We start from the raw sequence: 20,537 nt of genomic DNA, 5'->3' as shown, positions 1-20,537 counted from the left end.
TTGTTCCTCCACGCATCCCCTGATATACAGAACCCACTTGTGCTGTCACACAATGCTAAAATCCTGGATCCTTTCTCTTCAGTGTTTCACAAGTGTTCCTGCAGAGCTGTCACCTGTTTGGCTAAGCATATTCTAGGGCTTTATTTGTTCTTGGTTTTGGCAGTTGAGAATAGAATTGTTTTTCTGTTGTTATTGTTATTGTTCTCAGTGTATTTGTCATTGGTCTACTGAGGTTTAGTCTGATAATTTTGTGTCCTGCCCCTCTCCTGAAGGAATGCATGAGCCCCAGAGGTTTTCTGGTTGAATATTTATGGTTTTGTGTAGAGAATTATTCTATCCGCAGACAGGGCTCCTCGGACTTCTTACTTTCCTATGTGTATCCCCTTTATTCACTGTTCTGGTTCAGAGTTCAAGTACAATATTAAATAAGTGTGGATAAAGCAGGCATAGTTGTTTTTAACCTTTATTTGGTGGACATACTTTGAGGGTTGTTTTTCCATTTAGCATGATGATCACTGTAGGTTTTGTAGATCTGTTAAGTACCGCCTTTATTATGTTGCCACATAATATGTCCACAACTCAAGTTGATAGAGGAAAATTGGAAGGGACACCTCAAAATGCCCGCACAGGCAACCACTTTCTGAACATGGCTTCAGCTGCTCAGGAAATGGCCCTTCAGTTGAAAATGGGACTATGTGAAATTAAAAGATTTCTTCATGGCAACGTATCCAGTGAATGAACAGCTTACAGAATAGAAGAAGAAACTGCTACCTAAATATCTGACAGAGGTTTGATAGACACAATATATAAGAACTCATGTGTCAAGATCCCTAGTAGTTAAAGACTGACTCCAGACTCAGAACACAAGATAAGGACCCAAACAAAATAAATGCGTAAGTACTAATAAACCAAACAATAAATGCATAAGTACTAATAAACCAAACAGTGCAATAAATAACTGGGCTAATAAATGAACAGGCCATTCTCAAAAGGTGAAGCTGGCTCAGCCGATTAACATGTGAGACATAAACATATGAGACATATTCAACAGCCACAGCCACCAGAGAAATGCAAATACAACCACAGCAAGAAAGATGCCATTTCACTCTAGTCAACTTAATCTGTCATCAAAACAGCGGATATCAGCAACCGCTGGCAGGGCTGTGGGCAAAGGGGAACTCTTATTGCCAGCAGCGGAAATGTAAACTAGTCTAGAAACTATGGAAACCAGTGTGCAGGCTACAGAGAAAACTAAAAATGGGTCTTCTTGTTTCTCACACGTACCACGGCTGGATTATTTCCCCAAAACACTCCTATTCAAATCCAGTGTTTTTGTTGAACTTTATTCTCTGAGCAGTAATGATAACGTGTAGACATAAAAAGATCCCTTGGAGATGTATAAAATATCCAGACTTTATAATTAGTACCCCAGTACGTGTTATTTTACCTACAATGCTTCTTGCCTGATATTTTTCCCTCTGGAAGGAAGAAGGTACTTTAGTGGAGACTACAATTAAGAGACTTTGAATTTTTAAAAGACTTTGAATTTTAAAAGGTATTGGACATTTTAAAGGGATTGAACTTTTAATATGTAAAGACTGGGACTTTTACAGTTATTTAGATCTTGGAGATGAATACGAAAGTAAGGGTTGAGGCTTATTGTGATGTGTCTGTGTGTCAAATTGACAAGAGGTCAACTGTACTGGCTGGCTTTGTGTGTCAACTTGACACAGGCTGGAGTTATCACAGAGCTTCAGGTGGGGAAATGCCTCCATGAGATCCAGCTGTGGGGCATTTCCTCAATTAGTGATCAAGGGAGGAGGGCCCATTGTGGGTGGTGCCATCTCTGGCCTGGTAGTCTAAGGTTCTGTAAGAGAGCAAGCTGAGCAAGCCAAGGGAAGCAAGCCAGTAAGAAACATCCCTCCATGGCCTCTGCCTCAGCTCCTGCTTCCTGACCTGCTTGAGTTCCAGTCCTGACTTCCTTTGGTGATGAACTGCAACATGGAAGTATAAGTCGAATAAGCCCTTTCCTCCCCAACTTGCATCTTGGTCCTGATGTCTGTGCAGGAATAGAAACCCTGACTAAGACAAATTGGTAACAGTTGTATAAAGAAATTACAGTTACAGTTGTATAAAGAAATTACAGTTACAGTTGTATAAAGAAATACTGAAAGTGGACATTGTTGGCAGAGAGAATGGGCTTGGCGATGGTCGGAAGGCACACAATGCTCTTATTTGCACTCAACCATAGCAGCAATGCCAGGGAGATCTCTAGCCACTCCTCTGAGACAATGCTCTTCCCCCCACCCCTACCACTACTGAGACAGGATCCTCACGGGAGCACACAAGGTGCCTCATCTTGACGTCAGATGCTACAAAGCTTGCTTACGCCTCAACTGGACATGGACAGACCGGACAAGGGGGAAATCTCTGCCCTGCCAGGAACACACCCTCAAGGCCGAGCTTGTGTGAGTGTGACTACAGCTCCACATTAGTGGTCTCTGTGCCAGTCAGATGTATCTACGGCACCATTTTATAAAGCAACCGGAAGTTATCACAAAATATACCTGTGATCCAAAATGAGTGAATTCTTCCCTTCTGTGAAAAATACTTCTGATATCAGAATCAATTGCCAGCTTGACCTAAATCAAGAAATCTTCCACAGTCAGCTCTTTCATCCAATTATTTAACACTTAAGCCTTTTTAATTAAGTTTATTTTACACTTGAATTTATAAGTATTTTTGTCTATTGCCAGTTCAAGACTCCTAGATTTAAAAACAAACAAACAAACAAAAAACCTTTCCATAGTATTCCATAGTGTTACCTGGAAAAGAGGTGCGTGTACTTAGCATGAGAAGGGAGGGTAAATCCTGAGACTTTGCGTGAATGCTTCAATGACCTTCAGATGTGGGCCCTCTTCTCATGGTGAATCACAAAGGAAGGACATCTCCCTGCACTCTGAACTTGTGTCTCCCAAGGTGAAGAGCAAGGTTGTGGTGCGTGTTGGCATAGGACTGGAAAAAACAGCCTTCCTGGTCCTGTCTTTCTGGGTGTGGGTTCCATTTCTCATAAATCACGTGACACACTCTGGTTGTGGCTGGCTGTTGTATTTCCTCCTTTGGACCAGATTCAACAGCTCACGGGGAAACGAGTTTCCCCCTCTTTTAGTATCTCCAGTCATCGTTTCTCCCTCGGAGGTACAGAGAAGAGGATGGAAGGGGTCGCACACTCCAACAAGTGGGTCACAGCAGTTTTAGCGCGCCAAAGAAGGTGTCGTCTCCGTTCCGTGAAATCTGGGCGTTCTCCCGAGGTATTGCAAGCTGAATCTCATCCCCTTCTTCCAGCTTCGCGATGCCTGGGAGAGAGGGGGGTGACAAGAGTTTCCCACAGGTGCTGTTCACTAGAGAGTACATTAGAAGAAGCTACTGGATCACATCAACACAGAATTCACACTTCACTCAACAACCGCTCATAATCTTGTTAGCTTTAAAATTAAATGGATACATTAAGAGGAGATGTGTGTCTGCTGTCCATAGACCGGGATTCCAGTGGCAAATCACTGTCAGGTAAATCAAACTTTATTCTTTAAGAGGATATCGTATAGTCACTGAGAGAAGCCCAGCATTATGGTAATCTGGTTTTGTTGATTTATTTGCATTAGTTATTACTGTGTGTGTGTGTGTGTATGATATGCATGGACACAGGTCACAGCATATGTGTGGAAATCTGTGGTGTTTTGACTATGCTTGGCACAGGGAGTGGCGCTATGAGGAGGTGTGACCTTCTTATAGTAGGTGTGGCCTTGCTGGAGGAAGTATGTCACTGTGGGGGTGGGTAAAGAGACTCTCCTAACTTCGTGGGAGCCAGTCTTGTCCTAGCAACCTTCAGATGAAGATATAGAACTCTCGGCTCCTCCTGCACCATGTCTGACTGGAGGATAATGGTTTGAACCTCTGAACCTATAAGCCAGCTCCAATTAAATGTTGTCCTTATAAGATTAGCTTTTGTCATGGTGTCTGTTCACAGCAGTAAAACGCTAAGACAAGGCCAGAGGACAACTTTGTGGAGTTGGTTTTCCTTCCCTCCTCTACACAGGTTCTGTGATCAAACCTAGATTGCAAAGCTTGCATGGCAAGCACCTTCACTTAGTGAGTCATCTTACCAGTCTATGACCACACTTTAAAATATGCATTTAATCTGTTAATAGTGTTGAAGGTTTAAAAAATAAGCTGGGTACGGTGGCACATGCCAATATTCCCAACCTCGGAGTTCAAGTCCAGCCTGGGCTACACATGAAATGAAAATTCAGCCCAGCCCACAGAGTGAGATCCTGTCTCAAAAAAAACTCAGAAATAAATATCTAAAATAAAAGGCTTATTTAATAATAATCCATACTGTTCAACAGATTTTCTTTGAGTACAGGCTTCTGTTTTTCATCATTTGAGTTTCTCAAAAAATCAAAAATAAGTAAATAAATAAATAGATATCACAACATATGTGCTGCATGGATTTGTGGATTTGTGGCTGCCCTGGACACTAAGCATGATGCAATACCGTGGTCAACACAGTGGCAAACACTCAAGCTGGAGAAATGGGTGTGAACCACTGTAGTAGAGGTTCTCAACCTTCCTAATGCTGAAACCCTTGAATACCATAAAGTTCCTTGTGTTGTGGTGACCTCCAACCACAAAACTGTTTCTGTTGCTACTTCATAGCTCTAACTTTGTTACTGTTATGAATTGTAATATAAATATCTGACATTCAGGCTATCTAGGATATCTGATATGTGACCCCCAAAGCAATCTGGCCCACAGGTTAAGAACTGCTACTTGTACTATAGGTTTCTACTTAAAATCCCAACACTGACTTATTGGCTACCTTAGTTCTTCTAGGCTGTAGCAAATGAGTTGTGACATTTTTCCCTTCGAGAAGCCTACTCAACTTATCAAAAACAATATTCATCTTTGTATATACAAGGGTTCCTGGGTACCTCACGTCTCAAGCTAACCACTTTGGGTTTGGGTGGATTAGTGTGGGGTCATAAAACAAATTCAAAATTAAAGTACCAAGCCTGAAATTTCTTGGAGCTGGTTCTCATGTGCAGCTCTGACCTGATCCTGAGACAAATCCTCAACATCTAAAGAGTCATCCTTTAAAAAAGAACAGCACCTGGGGAGTCTGTGGGAATCCACCTGAGGGAGAAGCTGTGGGAAAACCCAGTGAGTGGAAATGTCTGAACAGCATTTGCTGTGGCTCTGAGCTGTCCCATACCCAATGTGAGCACTGGAGTGAAGAGGCTTTGCAGTGGATAAATATTTCACAATACCAAAGTGCTGGTCAGCACTGGGCACCAGAGGCAGATTCCTGTATGAAAATTAGGGACTTTCAACATGACAGAATTTCTCCTGGCCACAGAAGTCACTGGGGCTGCAGACCCAGTGTGCTGTGGCTTCTGCAGTAGAACTGTGTTCTCTCTGAGCGTTTGTGTATAAATACTGTAGGGGTAATTCACAGCCCTGGGGTCTACGCTGATGTCGGTGGCAACTGTAGCTGAGACTAGAGAGGTTATTTGGGTTCAAATAGATTTGTCAAAGGCATCAGAGAGGTACACACATGTGTAAGGGAAATATAGTTTTTTTTTAAACCAGTGCTGATAATTTGAAATAAAATGAGGAAAATGTTGGGGATTCCTGTAGACAGGCTGGGGCTGATACAGTTTGCCTTCCCTTATGCATCTGTGTCCCTGTGCTTGGCCCTGCTGCTGCCGTTCTGCACTCCCAACTAGTCAGGTATCTGAGGTTCCCTGTTCAACCGTGAGACCTAACCCAGCCATTCTGCAATATGCCTTTCTTTGCACTCAGGACCAACAGGAGCTATTTTTCCCATCAAATGCTCACATTACAGGACCAGGCATTGCTGTAGCTTGAGGTTGAAGAGCTGAGGAACTTCTGTGTTATATGTGTTGTGTTGTGTTGTGTTGTTGTATGTATTACATTATGATGTCATGTCCTGTCATGTCATTTCTGTGGCTCAGATTCTCCAGAGATGAGGGGGTTATAAGAGTAAGAAATCATGACTGCTAGATGGTGAAGCTACCAGAGAATTGAACAGGAAAAGAAACTCCAGAAGATTCTCGGGTTTTTGCATCTGACAGCGAGTAGACATTGTTCTTGCTGCTGCTGTTATAGTGGAAGGCCGTCTGCCTTAGACTTGGCTCTCTCATGGGCATTCTGCAGCTGTGGTTACCTGCCCAGCTGCAGAACAAGATTGGAACCCTCAGCTTTGCTCCACGGCTCATAAAGCCGCAGCCCTCAATGGAACACTATGGACAGTTAAAGTCAATGGCTTCTGGGAGGGGTGCCATAACCTTCCGCCCATGCTCATGAAGCAACCCTGACTAAACTCGTGGGTAACACAGAAAATGACAGGAAAGCATTTAGAGGAAGGGATACTTCAGAAGTGGAAGGTGGTTAAAGAGTGTAGCCCTGGTAAAAATCATCATAATCACCTATGGATGGGTCAGAGAAAGAGCAGAAGATACAAATGATAATCACCTACAAATCTGTCAGAGAAAGAGTATGAGAGAAATAAGAATGCTCCAATGTCAAACTCTGTGACACTCATTCTTTTTTATAAACACATTTATTTAATGTAATTGTGTTTTATGTGTATTGGTATTTTCCTGCATGTCTTTATGTGCACTATGTATGTACAGGGCCCACGGAGTCCATAAGAGAGTGCCAGGTCCCCTGGGACTATAGGTACAGTCAGTCGTGTGCTGCCATGTGGGTACTGGAAATGAAGTCAAGGTCCTCTGGAAGAACAGCTATTCACTATTAAGCTGCCTCTCCACCCCCATCTCAGTTTCAGTTTTTATAAAAATGGTATGAGCATTAGTAATGATATCAGTTTTCTCAGTTAACATGAATGATTGCAAAATAAACAGCACAGTCTATGGCAGCAGAAGGTCTTTCCATTAGGATCACAGGGCAGCACTTTGGGGGGAATCAGATTTCCCAGCATAGTCTATATCATCTCGCTAAGCAGGTCTTAGGACAGCTACATACCAGCCGAGTAGCAGGAATTGTTGGGCAGTGTTTTTGGCATATTCTGGATGCATCGGAACAGGGTCACCAGGCTCAGCTCGTCCCCAAAGACATGCACTTTCTTCCTCTGGATGACATGACCCATGGCAAAGATGGGGTCCGTGTACAGAACCTGAGAAACAAGCCGGGATGTCACCAGACGTGAAGGGCAGTGAAAGCGTTGGACGGGGTGGAGGAGAGTCTGGCACTACCTGGCTGTAGATGAAGAAATAGCCTGTTTGCCTCACCACTATTTTGTTCTCTCTCTCCTCCAAGGCATTTCCTCTTTTAAAGCTGAGAAGCCACGGAACAAATGTGTAAGTTCCTGCAGCAGAGAGAGAGAAGACTCATGAGACAGTCAACTGAGAAAAGCAGTCTTTCCTCCCACTAAATTTAAAACAGCCCATCATATATTCTAAAAGGTGAAAGGAGGGGGAGTTGGAGGTGGAAGAAGAGGAGGAGGAAGAAGAGGAGGAAAGGTTGGAGGAGGAGGAGTGGAGTGAGAAGGAGGAGGAATTGGAGGAAAGGGAGGAGGAAGAGAAGGAAGAGTTGGAGGAGAGGGAGGAAGAGGAGAACTTTGCCATACATGTCTTAGCATGGGGAACCTGGGTGCAGGTGCCTAAGAAACCTCATTCCACAGGTTGGTCTATGTTTTCTTTTCTTGTTCTACACACTAGCTATTTCCTTATAAACGCCGGGTAGTTGGGAGTATCTGAAAGAGAGAATACCCATTCCTCTGCGCAGCACACTGACAGAATGTCTTCTACCATCTCCTGAATGATTCGGTGAAAAAATTAGCAAAATGTATCTGGAGGAAGTAAGCCCACCCCCAAGCTGGCCACAGAACATAACTAGGAAATTCAGACAGCAGCTGGGATGTGCTCTGCATTGGAAACTGCTCAGAACCTGAGCGCTAATACTACAGTGTTCAGAAGCTGAAAGGGCTTTCAATACAGTGACCTTTCCTTAATCCTGTGGAGTGACAGGAAGACACTGTGCTCAGGGTTGAAAGCAGAAAGGGCATCAGGCAAGGGAATCAAGCCACCAGACCTGAATGGAGCAAGGTGCTTCCTAGAGCTTGCGCCCAGGAAGAGAGACAGACATGCATCTCCTAGGAAGAGTTTATCATACAGAAGTGTGCACAGATGCTGTTGCAAACACTGCCATTAGACTGAGCCTCAAGGCTGGACAATGAGAGGAGCTGTTTCACTAAATGAAGAGAAGCAGCTGGCAGAAGATTAGGGCCATAGATAGCACAGAGTAGCAAGCAACGGTGTGGAAAGTATAGACATGCCAGGCTGTTCTTGTACAACGGGAACCACTAAGCCAGTCTTAAAATGTCACCTCAATAAGCAAAAATGGGGTATGGGTTCCCAGACCAATCAAATGAGTCCAAAAGAGATACTATAGTGACATTTATATTTCTGTGTCTGTCTCACAGGTTCATCCAGTGCTCCATGCCCCACTATCATCCATTATCCATTTTCATGCATCACTATTATCCATTCCTCTAGTGATGGACATCAAGTTGATTTCCTGGTTGTTGTGGTCAGTCCTGCAGTGAATTTTGGAATACAGTTGTCTCTTTAGAGTATTTTTTTTTGTTTTCTTTATCTATAAACTCAGAATTGGAACTGCTAAATCATACTGCAGTTCTACTTTTAATTTCTTGAGTGAGGGGGACCTCTGTTTTTTCTCTATAATGTAGAATTTATTAGAAATGTACTAATTTACATTCTTGATTCAAATAAGGCTCTTACCAGAAGAACACTAAACAAGAAGCACGTGCTTTCTGAAAATGTGAAGGAGTTAAAAATGTGAATAGCAAAACAAAGCAGAGAGTGCTGTAAGTTCAGGTCATAGTGAGGACCATTAAGCTGTCTCTTCAAGAAGGTATTGCCATAGATGGAGGAGTTGGGGGAAGATCTTGGGGGAGCACGGGTGGGGGTGGCAGTGCTGGAGATGGGCAGACAGATACAGAAGCATCATGGGTGTGCTTTCCCTTCAGCCGATATCTTGTGTGCACCCACTCCTGGGAGCTACTTCCATTGTGTGTGGTCCAGAGAGAGGTGTGGCCCTGAGGTGGAACAGGGATGACCACCACACTTTTCTTCTCAAATAGGAATTCCAATAATTTTCTTAAATAAAAATTCCCCCAGCACCCATCAGGGTAACAGGCTCAGAGAAGCAGGTCACACGAATGCAAATATCTGTGTGCAACATGATCCTAGTGAGAAGTCTCCAATAAGACAGTGTTTATTTTGGTTAAATAGCATGATGCACCCAGGTGTGTGAGATCATTGAGTGCTGAACGACCTGAGAAAGAACTAATGTAAAGATTATCACAAGTTGGTTATGATGGTATGTACCTCTAGATCCCAAACTTGGACTACAAGGCCAGCCTGGTAAGTTCCAGGACAGTCAGGGTTACATAGAGATCTTGTCTCAAACAAAACCAAAGCAAAAAATGGGGGAAAAGTGTTGCTATCAAAGTTAAACAACAATGATTATGTTGAAGGTGATTAAGCTTACAGTTTATTAAAAAACGAGTTGATAATTTGAATGTAGAGGACATTTTTGCCCACCTTGGGGTTCTAACTCTCCTGTGGTCAGGACAGCTTGTTTGCCTGCCTGCCATTTCCCTGGGGTTTTTATCCTACAGCAGATATGCATCCAATAATCACTGAATTAGTAAGTTCTACATTAAGTAAAACATAATTCAAACTGATGATTGTTGTGGTAATCAGACACAGCAATTGCCTGTCTTTGTAAAACATTTGGCAAAACATGCTACGAAATTCTGGAAATGAAACACCACCCATTACAGAGTTGGCGGAGATACCCAAAGTGAAGTAAAAACTAAAAGTACTTTATAAATATTCTGAAGCAAAGAATTTACTTAGAATTTTGTTCTACATTAATTTAAATTCATTTACTGACTCTTTACATTGTAGGGTTTTTTTTTTCAAATACCCTTATTAAGAAGATAGAGCTCATGCATGTTTGTTTTCATTCACTCTACATGTTATTTTACTATGTACATGAGCACAGGTGCACCCAACACAGGTGCACATAACACAGTGCACATAACACAGTGCACACAACACAGTACAATACATAGGCACACACAGTCACAGATTATAGCCTCCTATATCTTTTTTTAAAATTTTATTCGATATATTTTTTATTTACATTTCAAGTGATTTCCCCTTTTCTGGTTCCCCACTCCCCGAAAGTCACATAAGTCCCCTTCCCTCCCTCTGTTCTCCCACCCATCCCTTCCCACTTCCCTGTTCTGGTTTTGTCTTATACTGCTACACTGGGTCTTTCCAGAACTAAGCCTCCTATATCTTAACTGATAAAAGTCAACTGTGCTTTCAAATGCCGGCGGAGCCTGGCACTCATCTGCTAATGGGCCAATTCTAAATCCTTTAAGCCAAGTAACGTGTTAACAGCTACGGGAGTTGTAAACTTAAGTATAAATATCACAGCCCACTTAATGTACCTAGAACTTCAGGATAGTAGTTAGACTACAGATAACCAAGAGTACTACCTTTTGGGTTTCGTCGATGCCCCTCTGTTGAGAGACAGTCTAATAAGCTGACATGCCTCACTCCCTATGGCAAACAATGTGGGGATCTGGTGTAAAGAGCCCTGGCCCTTACTGTTGTCAGCTAAAGGCAGACGTTGTTTCACATAGTGTGTGAACTCTGTTTTAGGGCACTGATATATTCAAGTGCCTAAGAATAATTATGTAAACATATAGTAATGTGAACGGGATAAAAACACCAGTATTGGTATGTAAAGATAATTCACACACATGCTCTAAAGTGTACATATGCCCTCTTCAGAGTCTCTGGGGAGTTAAAGTTTTCTCCTTGACCTCTGTGAAATGCCTGTGCTGAAAGATGTAAGTACGCAGTGAGTGGAAGTCCTCGTCCCTTCCTACTCAGGAGTGAAAGGAGAATGTAGCTGCTGGGCCTCGGGAGAACTGCAGAGGTTGTGGAAATAACTGAGGGACCCATGGCTGAGAAAGGGAAATGGAGAGCTGTGGGCTGGAGAGATAGCAGTGAGGAGTAATTCATGTACAGCTGTAAAGGCTGGATGTTGGATCCCAGCACCCAGATGATAACTGGTCATCTCCCAAATACTAGTAATCCCAGCTCTGAAGAAGGCACAGAAATAGGAGCACTGGGCTTGCTGACCAAGTTGAGGCAGAGACCCTATCCTGAGGGAATCAGGAGAAGAGCAATATGGAAGGACAGCATCCTCTCCTGGCCTCCACATATGCACACAGACACACACAAATTAACCAATAAATACAGCCATGCATACATAAGTCATTTTTAAATGTGAAACCGGTCAATGACAAAGGACACGAAGCCAAAGACTACTTCAAAAAGTAAAGAGCCCTTCATACACAAACATACTCCAAAGCATTTTACAGACAATCCAGAAAAAGAAAATTGCTGTTAGCTCAAAGAATCAGAAAAATTAGAAAAAGAAAGACTCACTTTAATTGATACAAAAGAAGTTTGAGAAGAAAAAGATTCTGCTAGATTGAGTGGGCAGGGGGTCGTTTCCCACACCTGTAATACCACAAAAGTAAGGCTGAGGCAGAAGGATTGGGAGTTTGAAGCCAGGCTTGCCAACCTACCTGTGCTCAGTTGAACAGTACAGGCAAGGAAAGAGGAAGAGGAAGGAAGGGAGAGAAGGAAGGTAGGAAGAAGGAGAGAGGGAGGAAAAAAGCCTTGGGAAATACATCAAACTAGAACTAGAGGGTGAATGATTTCCAGCATGTATAAAACTGGACTCCTGCCTGGTACAGCTGTCTCCTGAGAGGCTCTGCCAGATCCTCACCAATACAGATGCGGATGCCGGCAGCCAACCATCGGACTGAGCACAGGGCCCAATGGAGGAGTTAGGGGAAGGACTGAAGGAACTGAAGGGGCCTTATCTGGCATCAATGGGAGGGGAGGCCCTTCGTCTTGTGAAGGCTTAATGTCACAGAATAGAGGAATGCTAGGGTGGTGAGGCAGGAGTGGGTGGGTCGGGGAGCACCCTCATAGAAGCAGGGTAAGGGGATGGGATAGAGGTTTCGCAGAGGGGAAACCGGGAAAGGGGATAACATTTGAAATGTAAATAAATAAAATATCCAATTAAAAAAAAAGAAAAGAAAAAAAGAAATATAAAAACAAACAAACAGCTGCTGAAAGATGAAAGAAGAGACCAGACTAAGGAGCATCCTGCTGCTTCTGTGCACTGTGGCACACTGGGAAGTTGACTCAGGTAGCACTGTGCGCTTCACATTGTCACCATAACAAATCACCATGAACTTAGTGGCTGAAAGAACAGCATTGGTTGTGCATCACCTGCGCATTTATCCCAGTAATCTCCCAAGACCCATGTCTACTGAGTTCAGTTCCCAAAACTCACAGCAGAAGGAACCAACCAGGGGTCTCACAGCCCAGGGTGTGGCCCGTCCTCTCACAACCATTATTCTCTCTACCATCACAGTCCACCCAGAGATGTATAAGAATAGTCACTGATTTTTAAAAGGAAAGAAAGCACACCAAGAGGACATGAACTTGAAAAAGAGCAAAGAGGGGATATGAGAGACTTTGGAGGAAGAAAAGGAAAGGCAGAAGTAATGCAATTATATTATAATCTCCAAAAACAAAGATGTTTGTTAATAAAAGGAAAGAGTCCCTTGTAAAGTCAGGTGGGAAAGTAAAGCCACTTCTGAGAGGAAACTGGCTTTTGCCTTGGTTCTATGTGAAGAGTCGAGAACACCAAGACACAGAGGTGAGTCCCTACAGTGCAATTAAACTCCTTGGGTAAAAGAATGGTAAAACTGAAAATTAAATTTAATCATGTGCCCTTTAAGTACAAAGAAATAGCCCCACTGGAACCTAAGAGATGGCTTAGATATTAAGAACATTTGTTCTTGTGCAGGACCAGGGTAAGTTCCCAGCACCCACCTGGAAGCTCACCACCATCTGTAACTTCAGTTCTAAGGGACCTGATGCCCTTTTCCAAATTCTGCAGGCACCAGGTATACATATGGTACATACATACATACATACAGGCAAATGCTCATATGCATGAAACAAACATTTTAAAAAGTTTTAAAAAGAAAATAGGTACATTGATTCAAACACAGAAGAGTATTGTCTCAGTAGCCCTTTCTGCCAGTCAACACAGTAAAACTCAAGCAAACAGATATGTAGGAGAAAACCACAGCCAAGATTTGCATTGTGGCTGAATATATTAACCTATAAAATAGAAACAGAAATATGTAAAAAAAAAATGGTTCAATAGAGAAGAGGAAGTGTATAGTAAAAGAAGCAGAAATAGAGACGAAGTGTCCAGAAAGCCATCACAGAGTAGATTACACAGTCAATGTGTTGGCAAATGGAAGTGAAGATTCACTGATCTTAAATCCAACAGCTGCTTCATTTGTAACAGCTCAACAGACGTGATAGAACAGGTCAAGTAACAGAACTTTAAAGATCTCAACAGCATATATATTGGCACTAAGAAGTATCACATTACCATCCAAAAATGCATGGTAGAAGACTGGCAGGACAGATGTCAGGACCAACAACTTTATCTGAGATAGGCAGAGAAGATGGACAGATTCTGGAAAGAACAGCTGAGTAGAAAAGTCCAGGATCCAGTCAACAACAGAGTTGGGAAAATGGAGAGACAGCTTCTTAAGTGTGTGCCTTAACCAAAATTTACAAGAGCTAACAGGGTCAGTAAAGGGGTGCAGGCTGCACAGCCACAGTGGCAAAGAGTGGTACCCCTTCCTTCTTACCCACTTAACCACACTCTAGTCTTCATTTTGGCAGGAGCTGTGGAGTTGTGGACCTGAGCTCCTGGTAGCCACTGGCTTATGTGAAGATTACTGTCCTCACCATGGTGATAAACAGTATGTCTGTGTGTGTGTGTGTGTGTGTGTGTGTGTGTGTTTAGGCATGAGTGACATGTGTGTCAGGGAACACACGGAATGATCAGAAGACAACTTGTGGAAGTTGGTTCTCTCCTTCCCCTGTGGGCTGTGGGGATTGAACTCAGGTTGTTTGCAAGTGCCTCTACCCACTGAGCTACCTTATCCCAAGTTGTACATTTTGATGTGTCTGGAGACTCCATCCAGATAAAAAAAGCACCTTAGGCTGGCACTAGACAAAGGAACTCCAGGAAACTCACACCCTTAACCACCAGAAGCATGAGACAGAGGCTGGGCAAGCAGCTGACTTATGGAATATTCTGGAATTAGGAGGCAAGGGCTGAAGCCTTTGGGAAAATATACTTTTGAAAAATACCACACACAGTCAGTGAATCTGGAGTGCAACAAGAATATCTAGGTTCAGATACAAACTGAACAAAACCCTGAAAGGATGTTGATCTTACACTTTATGTCAGTCTCATTTCCGCTGCTGTGATAAAACACTTTCACCAAAAACAATTTAAGGGAGAAAGTGTTTATGTTAGCTTAGCATTCTAGGTTATAAGTCCTTCACTGCAGGAAAGTCACAATGGCATGATCTTGAAGCTACTAGTCACGTTATATCCACGGTCAAGAGAAGAGGGCGATGCATGCATGCATGACTAGATGCTGCAATTTCTTCATTCTTGTTCAGTTCAAAACCCCTTGTTTAGGGACTGGTGCTGCCCACACTGAACTGTGTCTTTCCATATCAGTTAAGCTAACCTCACACAGACATGCTGTCCTTCGAAGGTAGGCAATGCCTCACTGATGCCCTGTTCCCAAGCGTTTCTAGGTGTTTCAAGTTGACAAAGCTAATCACCCCACACCTCTAACTGACCTCTGGGTTCTGTTCCAGCAGGAGGTGACAGCTAAGGTCAAATGATTAGGATGAGAAGAATGCTCAAGTACAGAGCCAACTTGTAGAGATTGGGGGAGGGGCATGGAGGGGAAGGAAGAGTTTCTCTTTACTTTAGGCTTCTAGTGTCCATGATTAATAACTATGGAGGTTAGGACTACAGAGATGGAAGCACTTACCAGCCGACTTCAGAGAGAACAAAGAAGACTTCGTGGATGTAATGTGTATAAAGATGTGTAAATAGATGCATAAATGGATACATGGATGAAGGATGGAGGGGTGGAGGGATGGAGGGATGGATGGATGGATAAATGATGGGTGGATAGATGGATACATGGATAGATGGATGAAAAACAACTAAACAGGTTAATAATTGTGCTGACAATATCATAATAACCCACAGCAGACTCTGGGAGAGGCAGGGTACCTGACTTCCAAACTGTCTAATTTTCAAGAAAAGGTTAAAAGCCAAACAAAACTATATGCAAATAATGGACCAACCTCAAGAGAAAATAAAACCTTAACAGAAACCATCCCCCAGAAATGCCAGACATGGAACTATTAAACATGTTTATGCAACTGAAGGGAACCAGGATGGTGATGTATAAACAAGACACTTCCAATAACTTCCTCAAATTCTTCTAGAAACCAGAAGAGTTATTAATTCATGCTGTGAAGCCAGAATCACTCTGGCCCTGAAGCCAGGAACCACAAGAAACTCCATATCAACTATTAATCATGTAAGTAAGTGCAATGCTCCTTAGCAGGTTTAGGGACAAGATTTTTATTACTGCTACCCAGTGCTGCACTGGAACTGTCCAGGAGACAAAGTGAACAGGAGGAAAGGCATCTAACTGAAAGAGGAAAAGTAGAACCATTTAGTGTCACACAAATAGTGAACTATGAACAGATATTAAACCCAGCAAAACCAACAAATGGATTTAGCTAAGTTGTGTCACAAAGGGTCAGCTCCCCAAAGTCATTTTAATTTCAGCCAAGAAGGAAAAATGTAGAACTGAAGTAGACATCTCCATCTTTGGATATCATTTGTTATGCAATGAGCTCATCTCTTCCCAGAACCCACACTGTAAGTCCTATGTCCCAGTGATGTTGTTCGGAGGTAGAGCCTTCAGAAAATATTATGACAAATACATACATACAGTGTATTTATTTATTTATTTATTTGTTTATTTATTTATTTATGTTTTTATGTTTTTAAAGACAGGATTTCTTTCTGTTGCCCTGGCTGTCCTAGAACTCACTCTGTAGACCAGGCTAACCTCAAACTCATTGAAATCCATCTGCCTCTGCCTCCTGAGTGCTGGAATTTTAAAGGCATGTGCCATCACTGCCTAGCTTGGTATGGGTATCTTTTAAAGAAGAGATATGAGGTAATCTTGGCTCTGTTATCTATCCATTGTTCGAGGTACTAATAAAAACAAAACCACCACAAAAAGACAAAAAGGCCTCCTGGCAACTGGCCTTGGACTTTTCTAGCCTCCACTATCATAGGAAAACAACTTATTGCTTAAACAATCCAGTCTATGGCAATTTATTATAGCTACCTAAACTAACACTGAATACAAATGGCTAGGAATAACTTTATTCAATGTGTTAAAAGATGCACATGATAAAAGTTACAAAATACTGTTAAAATTAACACAGAAGACATAGGTGCATGTGAAGACTTCATGCTCATGGACTGATAGCCTTAATCCTACAAAGATGGCAAGAGTATTTGATGCTATCTAGAATCAGTACAGCTTCTTTACAAATGCAGTAGTTCTCTTTCTAAATGGAAAAGACAACCTTAAGTTCATTTGTTGACAAGAACAATTGAGACTCCAACACAGTCTTGGAAATGACAGATAATGTTGCAAAGTTAACTCTCCCAACTTTAAACTTTTACCAAGCTACACTTGGTGAAGTACTGCTATGTTCTATCAAAAATGCAGACCTGTAACCCAACAGAACACTGAGTACAGAAATAAAGTCATGCTTCTAATGTTAACTGGGTCTTCACAAGTATGCCAGGACCATGTAATCCTTCCCAACAAATGTTGTTAGAATAATGAGGTATCTACATGTTCTGGGTGATGGCATGTCACTGTCCATACCATACAGAAAACTGGCAAAAATGATCTAGTGACTTATGTATAGATACAAATGGTTTGAGTAAAAAATGCGGTCATTGGGAGAAAGCATAGGTGTTGATTGTGCTGCTGAGTTTGTTGACATTTTCGTCAACAGGAGTAACTGAAGTGTGAGGAGCAAAAGTGAATCAATAAAGAAATTTGATTTCCTCAAATTAAATACTTCTGAACAACATGGTAATACCATGGCTGTAATCCCAGCACACAGGAGTTAGCTTGAAATTTCATGAGTAGACCCCATCTCTAAAATAAAATAAAATAAAATAAAATACAGACAATCCTCAAGGTAAGGGAAAATATTTACAAATCAAGCAATTTTGTAAGGGTTTTGTCATCTACACTATAGTTTCATATCTCAACAGAAAAGAGAAAAATAGTTCAATTAAGACATATGGGGAGGGGGGAACTGGGAAAGGGGAAATCATTTGGAATGTAATCAAAGAATATAGAAAATAAAAAAAATTAAAAAAGAAGTATAGAGTAGTCAAGCATTGTAAAAGAAATTTTTCCCTAAAAAGACACCCCCAGATTCAGTAACATTTGGAGTGATGTTTACATTCCCATGAGGGGAATGTAAATCAGTAGCCCAATGAGGCTGTTTGCACTGGACAGGAAAGCAACAGCAACAAACAAACCACACTTTGCTTAGCTCCCTTCTATCTATTCATTGTCCTGCTTCTGTTAAACTCTGTCCTTGTGGCTATCCTGCAAAACCTTTAGAATGTGTTAGCCAATGACTCTGCACCAAACCAAAAGTTAAGAATGTCAACAGCTAATTCTCCCCTCCTTGCCACCACCAGCCAGATACTTGTAGCTTTGACTTACAGACTGTCTTTTGTTCTGCTGCTATAAAAATATCAAGGAGCTTTCAGCATTGAAGGTTTCCTGGGGCAACCATCACCACCCATACTCCAGATAAGAATACATGGGAGTTCCTTTTGAGCTGTTTGGATAGGCAGAAAGTGGTCCAGCACAAAGGGTGAACATATTGCATATCAAATACAAATAATTTCTCTCTTTGTGCTCTGGAGAGCTTAGGACACTTCCCTTAAGACTCCAGATGATAGGCTAAGCAGTAAGATTAAAAACATGTTATCTGTTTCGGAAAGGCGAAGAGTTCTTTGCAAGGAGCAGGAAGGAGTTCATGGCATGCAAACTTTCTTCACATGTAGGTCTGTCTGCTCAATTCCTCCTAGAATACCAGTGCATGTCCCAGTTAGATACTGTTCTCACGCATGTGTTCCTGTACTCAGCTGGCTGGCTGAAACCAGCCCATATAGGCAAAATGCCATGGAGTTCTGGCCTTTTGAGGCCCAGGTCCACAAGCCTGTGCCCAGAGCACAAAAAACATAGAGGATATGGTGTTTTGTATGGATCTAGGTTTGTTTTCCCTTTTAATAAATGTGTCTAGCGCCGGGGGTGGTGGTGGCGCACGCCAGTAATCCCAGCACTCTGGGAGGCAGAGGCAGGTGGATTTCTGAGTTTGAGGCCAGCCTGGTCTACACAGAGAAACCCTGTCTCGAAAAAACCAAATCCAAAACAAAACAAAACAAAACAAAACAAAAATGTGTCTAGCAAATCTTTTCCAAGCATTGTTTTAAATTTTGTCTTCAGTCCTTAGGCAGATTTTCTTGCTTGAGTTCTATTCTTAGAAAATCACTTGTTGATGACTGAATGCTGTAAACATGGTTTTGGAAGCAAAAAGCTATAAGGAATTATAGTTTCTCAGATGGCCTGGTAATCGTTTGGCATTTAACACCATTAAAATTAATGTACAAAAATATAAATGCAAAATATAACCAGAGACTCACTGCAAAGGCCAACCTGCACTTGCTATCTTTCCTAAGTTGCTTGTCCATCCCTGGCCTTCACGTGTGAGCAGCTGGGAATCGAGGAGTCAGAAGTCCCCATGCCCTCGCTGGCTCTGCTTCCCTTACTTCCCAGATGTTCCTGTGCAGTGCTTACTTGGCAATTCATGGGCTTTCTTCCTTTTCCCTTTCCTTTTCCTCCCAATTAGTTATTAGTGGTCAAACTCAGTCAACATAAAACCCACACACATCTTCAATACAAACACTCCAATATTCTCAGTGATTCAGTCATTGTATGTAAACTGAATAAAATATGTCAACAGATAAGTGGGCAGTGTGGTGTGTATACACAGTTTGATTTTATACAGCTGTAAGATGAAGGAAATTATTTACACTCACAGGAAAATGGGTAGGACTAGAGGTCCCTGTCTTAAATGAGACACAGACCTAGAAAGACAAATACAGAATGATTGTGGTATGTGTGTGTATGTGTGCAAGCACACATGTGTGCATGTATATTCATATGTATGTGTGTGCATGCATGCCAAATGTAGCAGACTATGAATAAGGAGGAGGTCTGTAGAAAGTGTAAGGAAAACATGTGGTCCTGTGGTAAGAAAACAGAAGGGAGGAAGCAGATCCTCAAGCAGGAGAGGGGAGAGGGGCAGGGCATCGGAGAGCAGAGTGATAGCAACAAAGTATTATGATACACTCACAAGAAAAAGTCACTGTGATACAACAAAATACAATGTTACACTGGTATGAAAAAGTCACTATGACCCAAGAAAATACAATGTTACATTTGTATGAAAAAGTCGCTGCAATGCTGCTCATTTCTATGCGCCCCAATGAAAAGACCACTGCAGATAAAATATGCAATCGGCTGGATCTTTCCTTCCTTGAACATTTTTGCTCACCAATTATTTTGTCTTGTCAGGCACTGTAATGCATCAATGTTTCCCAATTGTTTGTTTTTCAGGGTGCCACTGCATGAGAGAGTAGCGTGGTTACACGAATCTATGAGAAACTGGACCAAATTAGGGAGAGAAAGTATTTTCTGGCGGAGGCCATCAAGGTTAGCGATGCGGTAAAGAGCCTCAGGAGTCCTCTGAAATTCTGGAAGGAGCAGCAAGTTAAGGAGTCTGTCAGAAGAGTTCTAGTGCTCTGCCCTTCCTCTGGCTCAAAGTTGTGGGTGGTGTTATTTGGGAAATGGGGTGAAAAGTATATTTTTGTGTCTGGCTACTATTAGAGAAACTACTTTTTTTCTTTCTAAAAGTAAAATTAGCAAATCTTCAGGAAATCAAAATCAAGTTGAAAGCATTCCACTCTGAAGATGAAATAATCCATCATTAAGTTCTCACTGGACATTAAAACCTGATAAAATTACAGCTTTTAGGACAAGGCAGCCTCATTTTGATCCCCTGAGACACTCTCCAGCCAAGGAGCACAGGCAGACACGTGAAGACAGCCATGTGTCTCTGTAGAAGCCAACACTTCCCCGAACAATAAAAGCTAAACTCAATGGGTTCTGATTATCTCAAATTTAATCGGAGGTCATGTACTTCTGTGTTATTATACTAGTCTGTGTGCTTGTTCCCTAGTTGGTTTGAAAAGACTCCTGTTGTAAGAACTCTGGAGGG

General features: G+C 42.1%; 1 protein-coding gene across 4 annotated transcripts in view; it reads right to left on the bottom strand.

Moving 5' to 3' along the window:
- Positions 1-449: 449 nt before the first annotated feature.
- The window catches only part of Tnfsf13b (TNF superfamily member 13b), a 36,645-nt gene continuing 16,557 nt past the window's right edge, over positions 450-20,537 (bottom strand). For 3 of the 4 annotated variants that reach the window (XM_052162566.1, XM_052162567.1, XM_052162564.1), the window contains 3 exons: positions 7,299-7,411; positions 7,069-7,219; positions 450-3,356 (listed from right to left, as the gene is read on the bottom strand). In XM_052162566.1, the coding sequence (XP_052018526.1) occupies positions 3,244-3,356; positions 7,069-7,219; positions 7,299-7,411 (377 nt within the window). In that variant the 3' untranslated portion in view covers positions 450-3,243. The remainder of the gene's footprint in view (positions 3,357-7,068; positions 7,220-7,298; positions 7,412-20,537) is intronic. The other variant, XM_052162565.1, reaches the window with a different exon arrangement.

The sequence above is a fragment of the Apodemus sylvaticus genome, chromosome 18 (genome assembly GCF_947179515.1).
Source record: "Apodemus sylvaticus chromosome 18, mApoSyl1.1, whole genome shotgun sequence".
NCBI classification, from domain to species: domain Eukaryota; kingdom Metazoa; phylum Chordata; class Mammalia; order Rodentia; family Muridae; genus Apodemus; species Apodemus sylvaticus.
This window is presented reverse-complemented; position numbering and strand designations above follow the sequence as displayed.